This window comes from Mastomys coucha, unplaced genomic scaffold (genome assembly GCF_008632895.1).
Source record: "Mastomys coucha isolate ucsf_1 unplaced genomic scaffold, UCSF_Mcou_1 pScaffold21, whole genome shotgun sequence".
NCBI classification, from domain to species: Eukaryota; Metazoa; Chordata; class Mammalia; order Rodentia; family Muridae; genus Mastomys; species Mastomys coucha.
The window spans coordinates 46,671,184-46,684,047 of record NW_022196904.1 but is presented as its reverse complement, the minus strand read 5'-3'; the positions used below and the strand labels follow the sequence as shown (position 1 = coordinate 46,684,047).

At 41.1% G+C, this 12,864-nt stretch overlaps 1 protein-coding gene across 1 annotated transcript in view; it reads right to left on the bottom strand.

The window, feature by feature from the left end:
* Positions 1-12,864, bottom strand: part of Oca2 (OCA2 melanosomal transmembrane protein) — a 272,921-nt gene that overhangs the window by 248,659 nt on the left and 11,398 nt on the right. Inside the window, exon 2 of the mRNA XM_031386823.1 lies at positions 8,935-9,226. Coding sequence (XP_031242683.1) covers positions 8,935-9,176 — 242 coding nt within the window. The 5' untranslated portion in view covers positions 9,177-9,226. The remainder of the gene's footprint in view (positions 1-8,934; positions 9,227-12,864) is intronic.

Genomic DNA, 12,864 nt, shown 5'->3' with positions numbered 1-12,864 from the left:
AGGGAGGGAGAGAGAGGGAGAGGGAGAGGTTGAGAGAGAGAGAGTATACTGCAGGGCATTCTGCATATACTGCAGAGATTGGAGATTGGCCGGGCCCACGAAGGAGCATGCTGCACTGGTCCTGAGGCGATGGCTGCTGTTTTAGACCCAATGTGTTTCAGATGGCCTCAGATGTACCTCAACCACTGAGCTGCCAGATTTTTCATTTCTCTTTTGTAATGACTGTAAAAGTCTGATGTCATTTTTGAGAAATACATTCAGATCTTGCACTTCCTTATGTTGTGTCTGCCACTATTTCTTCGATGATGCCTTGCCGACCCTGTACCAGGACCCTCTTCCCCCGTGGGTTGAGGGAGGCCCAGACTGGCCGGCCTGCGGCACCACTTGGCAGGAATCTGACATTGACCAAGGACAAGGAAATGAGCTTCAATCAGGCATCTGACATTAGGGCATGACAAAGAAGTAAGTTCAGGCAGGGACCTGACATTGGCCAAGGACAAGGAAGTAAGAATCTGATTTTGGGGTAGAACAAAAGATGTAAACTTCAAGCAAGATTTTGGGCTTGGGCAAGGAAGTGGGCTCAAATATTTTAGTCTTTATGACGAGCCCTTTTAAACAACTGTCACGGGAGTCATCACAGGACTTTGCTTACTGCCTTGCTAGTTCCTTATTGTACGGCTCACCCTTAATACTTTCATGTAGTTAAAATGGTATAAAAGCAAGATTAGAAAAATTAAATTTGCCTTCAGTCTCAGAATTGAGACTGGGATCATGCTACAATGTTGTCTAATTGTCTTTTTTCTTTTTAATCCTCACTCCTGCACTAGAGAACCTGTTGACTGACTGAGTGGGCTTGGTCCCGGGGTGGGGTGCAAATTAAAACTACAAGAGATCACATCTCATCCCAGTCAGAATGTCCACCATAAGGAGAATTAGGGACAACAAATTCTGAAGAGGATATGGGAAAAGGAGAGCCCTTATTCGCTGTGGGCAGGAATGTAAACTGATGCAGTTACTATGGAAATGAGTGTTGAGTTTTCTCACGTGGCTAAAGGTAGACGTACCATACACCTGAGCTATACCATTCTTGTGCTTTATATCCTACCATATGTACAGATATCTACCTGCTTGTCCATCTTGAGTTCTGCTCTTTTCACAGCAGGTAAGACGTGGGATCAGCTTAGATGTTTATTAACTGACTAATGGAAAAGTGAAAATATGATACATACCCAATGGAAATTTTATATTCAGCCATAAAGAAAAATAAAATTCTCAGGAAAATGAATAGAGATTATATTTTTCAAGTGAGGCAAGTCAACTTCAGAAAGACAAATATGTGGGACGTTCTTGCTCATATATGGTCATAGCTTTAAATTTTCAAGGTTAGAAAACTAGAATGGGAGCATGACAGCAAGGGAAAGAGGTGTTGCAGGGGTGAATAGGAGAATATATATGCTGGAAAGTAGAAAGGACTAGCGGTAAATTGGCTTACGTGTGGATAAGGATGGAAGAATGTGGAAAGAGAGGGGGTTTGCAAGAGAGTTAACCAAAGCTAGAAATGTATGGGGGAAAAAGCCACATGGAAATCCATTTTATAAGCTAGTTTTAAAAACGATGATGATGATGATGATGATGATGATGATGATGATGGAGTTTAAACAGAGGTAATTCATGTAGATGAATGCTATTTCAAGAAGGCACAGATTATGAAAATTTTCACCACCATGGGCAGGATACCTCTCTAGAAATTATTAGTCAGAGAGACCCTTGAGGCCCCAAAACAATACATGTTATTGCCACTGCTCTTAATTGTCTATCAAAAATAGAGAGCATGACCCTATTGCTCATGACACTGCATGCTTTGGTTGCAGGACACAGAAAAATCAAGCTAGAAGTGGGCGGAAAGCTCAGCCTTCCACCGTTACCCTCACTCTCCACTGCTAGCTAGTTTTCACAGTGCTCGATGGTTGTATGCTACGCAATGCAGACTTCTGGAGGAGAAAATTAATCAACGGTATTACCCATCTGTGAACCCTATAAGTGATTCAACTGAATGGTCAGATGAGATGTGTCTGCCCTCACAATAGTGGTATAGCTGTTATAGAGGTAACGAACTGCTTTCTACCTGGATTTAAGACCCACTCCAACCTGAGAGAATCCATGCCTGGGACTTTAAATCTGGTCAAAAGCCTGTGGTTAGGGCTATCACAGGCTAGCAGGAAGTTACGATTGCCTCTTGACTAAGTGGACATACTATGCTATTCAAGCTGCCTCCGGGATATGTATTTAAATTTATTCCCATGGATTAGTGTTGCTTCCTACTTGGGGGAGCTTTCTTTTGCAATGGATGGTGGTGACTGAAGAAATTCAGAATTAGTCAAAGTGTTGAGAATAGGTTCAATGGTTATTTATCCAAGGCTCAGAGAACATTGTGAAAGAGGGAGCAGAAAGACTGCGAGAGCTGGAGGATGGGAGAGAGTGCTGTGGAAAAGATTTTGCCTGATGACATCCTAGCATGGATAGGGAGTTACTGGCAATTGATGGTTTCTAGAGAAAGAGACATTTTTTGCAGCAGCATAGATGTAGTTCACGTGCCAACAACAGTAAATACCCTCCCACCCATGCTCACATAAGCAACCTTAAACCCAACGAGTGAAAAACAAAAAATTAAGAATGAGTAATAGGGGATAAATAGGCATTCAACAGGAGGGAGCAAGAGATGATAATGGGATGGACTGATTAAAATATAACACATACATAAAATTGTCAAAATTAAATTTGTTTGAAAAAAGGTTACAGTTTACATCATATGTATATATATGTATATATATATGCCAAAGTATATATATACTTAAATATATAACTACAGATGTTTATTAAATCTATTAGATATTTATAAAACAATATTTAAATATCAACATAATACATTTTACCACAATAACAGCAATTGATTTTCTTTCTTTTTTTTCAAATATTTGTTCACTTATTTTTTATGTATATGAGTATACCATTGCTCTCTTCAGACACACCAGAAGAGAGCATCAGATCCCATTACAGATGATTGTGAACCACCATGTGGTTGCTGGGAATTGAACTCAGGACCTCTGGAAGAGCAGTCGATGCCCTTAACCACTGAGCCATCTCCCCAGACCCCAATAACAGCAATTGAAAGGTATTTTAATATCTACAAACTGGTATTTTATGTTATTTTTATTTTTCATACTTTATTGTTTTTTGAGAATTTTATATATGCATATGGTTTTTTTTATGTTATTCACTCTACATTCCTTTCACTAATTTCTCCCAGATCCAGTCCCCTACCCCCTACCCCTTCCCAACTTTGTGGCCTGTTTTTTTTCCTTTTTTTATTAGATATTTTCTTTATTTACATTTCAAATGTTATCCCCTTTCCTGGTTTCCCCTTGGAAAACCCCCTATCCCCTCCCCTGCTCACCAATCCACCCACTCCCATTTCCTGGTCCTGGCATTCCCCTACACTGGGGCATAGAACCTTCACAGGACCAAGGGCCTCTCCTCCCACTGATGACTGACAAGGCCATCCGCTGCTACATATGCACCTGGAGCCATTAGTTCCACCATGTGTACTCTTTGGTTGGTGGTTTAGTCCCTGGGAGCTCTGGGGGTACTGATTAGTTCATATTGTTGTTCCTCCTATGGGGCTGCAAACCCTTTCAGCTCCTTGGGTCCTTTCTCTAGCTCCTCCATTGGGGACCTTGTGCTCAGTTCAATGGTTGGCTGTGAGCCTCCACCTCTGTATTTGTCAGACACTGGTGGAGCCTCTCAGGAGACAGCTATAACAGGCTTCCATTAGCAAACACTGGTTGGCATCCACAATAGTGTGTGGGTTTGGTGACTGTATATGGGATGGATCCCCAGGTGGGGCAGTCTCTGGATGCTCATTCCTTCCATCTCTGCTCTACATCACACTTACTCCAACAAGGACACACCTGTTCCAACAAGGCCATAGCTCTTTATAGTGCCACTCCCTGAGGGACTATGCGGGCCATTTTTATTCAAACTACTACAGAAAGAATATGTAGCTTTGTACAACTTCTAAATCTGTATTTTTAACCACAGATACGTGTTTTATTCTTCATCAAAGAAACTTCTTTTTGTAGCAGATGAAGAGCACTTTCCAGAGAACACCAGACCATAAGGTGCCCAGCCTCAACTGATACACCTACAGCACAACCCCTATTCCTAAGGCTCAGGGAACATCCCAGAAGAGAAATTGTAAGAAAAGAGAAAAAGCATAAGAGCCAGAAGACCAGGAAGTCTGCTGGGAGATGGTGTCTTTTATACATGACAGGGAAGCTGAGCCAATGAACTTTCTTGCTTAGGATTGCGTAAACTAGAGATCCACAATGACAACATCAATTGACATGACAAAATGGATGAGGGAAATCTCACAAGACCCTACCTCTAGATGAAGAGCTACAAGCAATTGATGGATATTGAAAGAGAGAGAGGCAGAGAGACAGTGAGACAGAGAGACAGGGAAACAGAGAGAATATCAATCTTCTCCCTGATAGGTCCTCATTCTCAAGGGATCAGCCCTAAATGCCGTGTGTGTGTGTGTGTGTGTGTGTGTGTGTGTGTGTGTGCGTGTGTGTGTGTGGAGAGAGAGAGAGAAAGAGAGAGAGAAAGAGAGAAAGAGAATAATTTAAAATGACAAGGTCATGAATTTGAGAGGGAGTGAGTGTTAAGTCTCAAACAAACCTGGGACAAGTCTCAGTCAGTCCCTATAGCTCCTCCCAGCACTTCTTACCCCACACCCTACCCTAAACCTCCCCAACCCAGGGGCTGGTCTTCGGTTTTCCTTCCCCCAGTTTCTGATCGCTTTATAACTCAGCCATTTTGGCTATCACCCTCTTAGTTCCTGGTTCCTTTCTTGGCCTCTAGATCCAAGGCTCCTCTCTTAGACCCCCTTTTCTCTTCTCTCTTTTCTTCCTCTCTCATTCCCCTCTGCTATGGCCTGGTTCACTCTAGACTCTTCCAGATGCTCTGGCTATTTCCCCCCTCATATCTACAATAAAACCTTCCCCTCAGCCATACCTCAGGATCAATCATGTCCTTATTCTTCATTCAGTGAAGAGGACATGAGCAGAATTGGAGTGGAGAGGGAGGAGTAGAAATACTGTAAATGTAGGACTTGTGTACAAAACCCTCAACAACATTAAAAATTTTAAATTAAAAGATAAAGAGGATTCCGAGTTTGCCACAGGCTTATAAAATGTTTGACAGATGTCAAAAGTTAGTGTGAATTGTACACCAGATGGAATTAATTAACATTCCAGCTAATGGTTGAGGAAAGAAATAGCTCCTTGGAAACGTATGAACCACCAACTCTTGCAGCTGTGTGCTAATGACAGTACAGTTGCAGAGAGGAGACTGCATGACCCTTCTGTGCTTTCATTCTAACTATAAGCACTGGTGGCCTCAGAGCAAAGCAAATGACAATATAGCTCAGAAAGGAAACAAGTAAGAACTGATTGAGAAACACGAAAAGAATTGCACCCGTCAGATGTTTGTAAATAGGCTGGAGGCAAACACCAGCTGTAACTGCGTGATACTTTCAAACCCTACAGTGCCATTCCTGCCTTTGTTTTCAGTACTAGGGACTAAACCCAGAGCAAGCTAGGCAAGCACTGTATTGCTGCTGTATCTCCACCTACGTCAGCAATTAAAAAAAAAAAAATCTCATATAGCTACTAAAAAAGTTCACCATTTGTATGACATTCAAAACTAACACAAGTTAAGTTTTGTGAATCTGTATTTCCCAAAAGCATGTGGTCTACCCTTCTTCCTTGGAAGCTGACCTAAAGACAGTGTTGTAGATTGGGGAAAGAGGGAATGGAAAGAATTCACTGGCTAATTCCTTTAGCCAGACAAGTGATACTCAGCTACCAACAAGTATGATACCAAGAGACTACCTTGAGGAACAGAGAGATGGTCAGCTCCTGCCCAGTAAAGCTGCCAGGTAAGGCTTCACAGAGGAATCAGGAGAGTCTTCAAGGCCGAGTAGATCTTAGGCATGTAGCTAGACAGACATGAGGCTATTGGATGGCATTCCATTTTTAACCCAGGCCCAAGATTCATCCTTGAAACAGTGGTTGAGAGAGGCTGCACAGTGGTAGGTGATAGCGCATGAGCCCTGAGGCCTGAGGAAGCCCTGTTGTCGCGCTTGGCCTATAGAATAATCATTGCCCTTCAAGAGCTGGATGCAGCAGGTTGCAGCCGATGTGCAGATGACAAGGCTGCTGACCCTGGAACCAGCCCTCAGAAACAGCTGCAAGTATCAACTGCAAATTTAAGCTGCTAAAAATGATACTAAGGAGCCACGAGAGTCTCCCTTAGAGAAGTCACAGTGATTGTGTCCCTAATTTCAAGCCTAGTTATAGCTTCTTCCTAAAAATGCTTTAAAACCAATCTATTACTGTTGCCCCCTCAGCAGGAAGGGGCACATAATGGAAAAGGAAGCAAGTTTTGGGTAATATATGCACACACACACACACACACACACACACAAACACACACATGCACACATACACACATACACACAAACACACAAACATACATATACACAAATACATACATACATACACACACACACACACACACACACATACATGCATACGTATGTGATACTAAGGGCCTCTTATTAGCAGCCCCAATATGTTCCCAGAAGGATCCAGGATAAAGTGTCCCCAAAAGATGGACACTGGGAAGGTGGGGTCATCACTAAAATCTTGGTTAGAAATAAAACAGCAAAATAAGACTTCGGACTGAGGCAGGTGGCTCCGTGCTGGTTTGAGGACAGTCTGGGCTACATACCGAGTTCTAGGCCAGCTTGGGATAGAGGTACTGTTTAGAGATTAGAAAAAAAAAGAAAAACGAAGTCTTAAAGAAACTCAAAAGGCTAGAGAAAACATGATAAAGAACAAGAGAAAATGAGGACCGTTAAATATGGAAAAAGACTGTATGAAGAGCAGGAGCGTATACAATAGCAGCAAACAGAATTGACTCCTGACACTGCTGGGAGTTTCTGAGTGAGACAGGTTAGTGGCTGCTTCTGTGAGAGCCAGGCAGGGAGTCTGAATAAGAAACCCAGATTTTATTCCAAAGACTGAGATAGAGGAAAAGTGGAAATAAAGATACTTCATATGAAGAAGCTAGCCAAACACAGCCAAGGAGTTCCCTGTAAGAGAAGGGACTCAGGAAAGTCAGATGAAAGCTAAACCTACAGCTCTCACATACCTCAAGTCCAGTTATCACTTACAGTAAGGCAGTGATTCCTCTGGAAGATGGATCAGGAGTGGAGAGAAATCCCACTTCATCACGTTGTATTATAAGGTGTCAGATGGGCACCATCTTGACAGAATCTATTGTTAATAACTATACTCCTTGGAGGCCCAACAGCAGGAAATATCCACAGGTTGTGGAGTTTCAGTCTGGCTTACTATAGCTGCTGGGGAATAATAAGAGGCATGGAAAGGCAGTTTCTGTAGAACTAAAAGACTAGCAAAGGGTGCAGGTGGCAAGAGCCTAGCTTTGACAAGAAGTGAATGAAGACAAATAGCCCCACCATCAAATACCCAGGATCAGGTCTCCTCGGCTGAGAATTGGCTTAGAGTTTGAGAGTTCGAAGTCTGAAGCCAATAAAGGTCAATACATTTTAATTTAAGGACACATTCAGACCATACAACATAACCAACATTTTTATTTTCTATTGAACACAAGGCTGACACGACATGTGTAAATCAAAAAATATAATTCAGCATTACGTAGACTTAGGGAGAGAACTTACATGATCGTCTCAGTCAATGTACAAAAGCTTTTGACAAAGTGCATCATTCTTTCAGAAGTATACATTGCAGAAAACGCAGCTTCTTTGACAAAGAGAGTTCTAGAAGAATGAAACTTGATCCACATCTCTCTCTCTAAACAAGAATCAATTTAAGATGGACCAAAGACCTTAGTGTAAGACTTGAAATTTTGAAATTGCTAGAAGAAAGCACAGGCTAGACACTTAAGTATATCAGTGTCTTAGTCACTGTTCTATTGCTGTGGAGAGACATCATAACCAAGGCAATTGTTATAAAAGAAAACATTTAGTAGGCGGCTTACTTATAGTTTCAAAAATTTAATCCATTGTCATCACGGTGGAGAGCATGGAGGAAGGGAGGCAGGCCCAAGGGCTACATCCTGATCCATAGACAGAGATAAAGCGAAACTAGGCCTGGTATGGGCTTTTACCTCAAAGCCCACCCTCATTAGCACATTTCTTCCAACAAGGACACACCCACTCCATCAAGGCCACACCTCCTAATTCTTCTCCAATGGTGCCACTCCCAGATAACTAAGCATTCAAATATGAGCCCATGGAGTCCATTCTTACTCAAAACACCACAGTCGACATAGGCAAGGATTTTTAACCAGAACTCTAATAGCATAGAAAATAGCCCTAAAAACTGCCCAAAGTAAAATTAAAAATTAAAAAGTGCATGAAGTTAAAAAAAAATTCTCCACAGCATCAAAATGATCACTAAAGAGACAGAACATGTGAAATAGTTTTACCAACTGCCCATCAGGAAGGGATTAGTACCCCCAAATATAAAGAGAATTGTAAAAGTTACCCCCAAAACACCACAACCCAAACAATAAATAGGCTAATGAACTGAATAGACATTCTGAAGAGAAGAAACGTAAATGCCAAACTATTACTTGAAGAAGTACTCAGCATACTCAGGCAACAGGGAAATTCAAGTTAAAACTCTTTGAGATTGTTGAAGCTCAGTCAGAATGGCTGAAATTTTTTCTGACATTTTTTCCCATAAAACAGAGGGAAAGTCTATTTGTAGAAACTTACTATTTACCAACTCCATGCCTATTACATGGACTTTTCACACTCACCTCCCCTTCCTGAGGAATGAGCCAAACTCTGCATGTTCAGGAACACAGAGGCTCTGCCCAGCAGCCTCACCTGCATATGGGATGCAGGGGTCTGCCTGGCCGAGCTTGTGGTTACTGGTAGCAGGTTTGACTGTCAGCAGTCGTCCTGGGTCTGGGCACGGTGGAACAGACAAAGCAGACGTCTGGTGTAGCTCTACTTCCAGCACGGCTGAGGCCAGCCTGTCTTTGTTCTCTAGGTGCATGTCCCCGCTGCTGATCTGTCTGAGTCAGGGAAAGAAGCCACGTACTGTTGCTGAAAGGCAAACCATACAACCAGAGGGTACTTAAAACACAGCCCTTCCAGTGGTCCAAAATTCAAGTCTCACACAGGAGACAGTGTGTGGTTGTCTCCAAGGAGTGATAACTCAGCAATTTCATGCTAGCAGTGATCTACACATTCTATAATAGGATATAATACATTTTATGGTTTATTTTAGATTTTTATTTAGTATTTTTTTACATACAATATATTTTGGTCATGTTCTTTTTCCCCCCCCCAATGTCTCCTACCTCTTCCCCGCCTACTGACCCATACAATTTTATGCTCTTTTTCGCTCAAAACACAATACAAACAACAACAAAAATTGAAAACCAAAACAAACTACCACACACACACACAAAGCTATGAGGCTTATGTTGGGCATTTGACCTGCTCTGGAGTGTGGATGATATACCGAGTGTCACTCCATCGGAGAAAACTGATTTTACTTGTTTTCAGCAGATTTCATTTGCAAAGATCTTCTTGGTTAGGGGTTGGACTTTGTGTCTACTTTCCCATCTCAGGACTGGATTTATAATACAATAAATTTTGGGATATGCATAGTACAAAATGCCACGAGGCCATGAAAGTTATAGAGATGGATATTCAGTGATATTAGCAAATATTAAGACTATATATAAAAGACAACCTATGTTATATGTATTTCTATTGAAACAACCATGCATAGACTATATGTGCAGAACACCAGAGCAAACAGACACACTCTTCAAAGCATCGCTACCTCTGACTAGGAATGGTAGAGGTTACTGAACATTTTCATCTTTCTTTGTACTGCGATGTTTACAGGTTTTGTTTATAATTGCATTGAGAAGGAAATAACTGTAATAAAGATGAGGAAATGTACTGTAACTGCCATTGGGGCTTACTTAAAATTAGTTGCTGCTTTTATTTTTCCCATTTTATAGCGTCCAATAACTCAAGAAACAAGCTTTAGCTTTGTAGCAAGCTGGCTTATTGTCAACAGCTTCTGTGAAACCAAGGATGCCTGAGTACATTTTATAGTGCTGAGAAACAAAGGCCTGTGCTTTTCTGGTTGTTAATATAGCATGGGTACCCACTACTCCTGGTCACCAGATTCATCTGTAGCATCCACCATACCCTTTGAGATGGGATTCCTGTGGATCAAAACTGAGTAGGGGTTCAGATAGACTCCAAACAAGTACAGGACAAGTAAGTTATATCTGTAACTAAGTAGATGAGTGTTAACACTTTAAATTTAGAATGTCCACAAAATACCCACATGTTAAAGGCTTGGTCTTTAACTCATGGGGCTCCTGGGACAAGGAAGAACGTTTTAAAGGTAAGACTTAGTGAGAGGTCTTCAGGAGACATGACTTTAAAGAAGTCCATGTGGCCCCAGCTCCTCCTTTCTCTCTCCCTTCTTGGCCATGAAATAAAAGGATTTTTCTGCCACATGTTTCTACCATTATACATATACTTGGGCATGTACATATATATGTACATATCATATATACATATACATCATATACATATACATGTTATCACCAACCTTAAGCAATGTTGTCACCCATCATAGACCTACACCTGTGAAATTGGAGCTAAAATAAAACTTTTCTCTTTGTAAATATGCTTACCTCAGGTACTTGCTATATGAGAAAGAGACTAACATAACTAAACCCAAGCCTAGGGGAGTTAAATATGAAAATATATTGGCATTGAAAGAAGCCTGTGCAGTTTTTGTGCCCAACTTTGCCTAGCCATGTTTGACTAAAAAAAAAAAAAAAAAAAAAAAAAAAAAAAAAAAAAAAAAAAAAAAAAAATTGATAGAGAGTCTTGGCAGAATAAACATATATTTTATGTCAATAAAAGCAGGAGCATAAGTCTACCAAAATGTAGGCCACCCACCTACAGACCTCCCCAACTCTCTCAGTGTCCCTCAACACTATCTCAAATCCCCCACGTTTCCTTGTCACCTTGCTCCGGTCCCCAATTCAGGCAAAGACCCCCTGCTCCACCAGAAGCTACACTGGCTACCAGAACTCAAGGAAGGCCACCCACCCCTACTCTCTCAGTGTCCCCACTAACTCTATCCTCAATCTCCCTTCCTCATCAACATATTCTAGCCCCCAACTTAGGCAGAAACCTCTTGCTCAACCAAAGGCCACACTTATTGCCAGAAGTCCAGGTAGGCTCCTCATCAGTGAACCTCCCCAACTCCCTCAGTGCCTCCTCAACCTATCCTCAACCCCACCCCACCCATCCCCATGTTATAGGATTCAACTTAGGTAGAGACCCTGTGTAACAAGAGCCATACCAGCAACCAGAAGTTCAGGTAGGCCACCCATCTGCAGACCTCCTCCATTCTCTCAGTGCTCTACACCTATGCCCATCCTTTTCCCCGCCCTGTCCATTTTGTCCCAGCAACTCAAGCAGAGATTCCAGGTTCAACCAGAGTCCACATAGGACAGAATACCAGAGAGGAAACAGAAACCAAGGAACAAAAGAAAACATCCACCAACAAAGACAAACTCAGAAATCAGAACCTAGACCGATAATCACTCCAAAGCCTGGATGCCAACATAAGAACATAATCAACAACAGCTAGAGCAATATGTCACTACCAGAGCCCAGCTATCTTACTACAGCAAGAAAAACACTTAAAACCAACTTTATAAAGATGATAGAGGTCTGTAAAGAGGAAATGAGTACATTTCTTATAGAAATCCAGGAAAAGACAAAAAAAAAGGAAAGAAATTAATAAACTCAGTAATGAAAGCTAAAAAAAAAAGTTTAAGAAAATAAATAAAATTGTTCAAGACCTAAAAGTGAAAATAGAAGCAATAAAGAAAACACAAATTGAGGAAATTCTGGAAATGAAACATCTAGGTAAGTGTACAGGAACTACAGGAAGCTTCACCAACAGAATATAATAAGAGTTGGAAGAGTAATTCTCAAGCATAGAAGGTATGGTAGAAGAAATAGGTACGTCAGTCAAAGAAACTGTTAAATAAAAAAAAAAAAAATCTGAAACAAAACATCCAGGAAATGTGGGACACCAAACCTAAGAATAATAGCAATAGAAGAAGGAGAAGAGTCTCAGCTCAAAAGCCCAGATAATGGCTTCAACAAACTCATAAAAGAAAATCATCCTAACCTAAAGAAAGAGGTAATTATCAAGGTAAAAGAAGCACAGAAAACACCAAGGAGATTAGGCCAGGAAAGAAAGTCCCCTTGCTACATGATGATAAAACACTAAACATACAGAAAAAGGAAAGAATACTACAGTCTGCAAGGGAAAAGGAACAAGTAGCATATAAAGGCAGACATGACTTCTCAATGGACTCTCAAAAAGACAGAAGGGCGAGGACAAATGTCCAGTAGATTCTAAGAGACAAAAGATGCTAGCTCATGCTACTTTACCCATCAAAACTTTCAATTACCACAGATGGAGAAACAATATATTCCACAATAAAAATCAATTTTAAACAATATCTATCCGAAATCCAACTGTACAAAAGATACTAGAAGGAAAACTACAAACTAAGGAGATTAAGACACAGAAATAAATAATCTCATACCAGAAAAAGCAAATGAATGGAAACATACATACATACACACACACACACACACACACACACACACACACACAC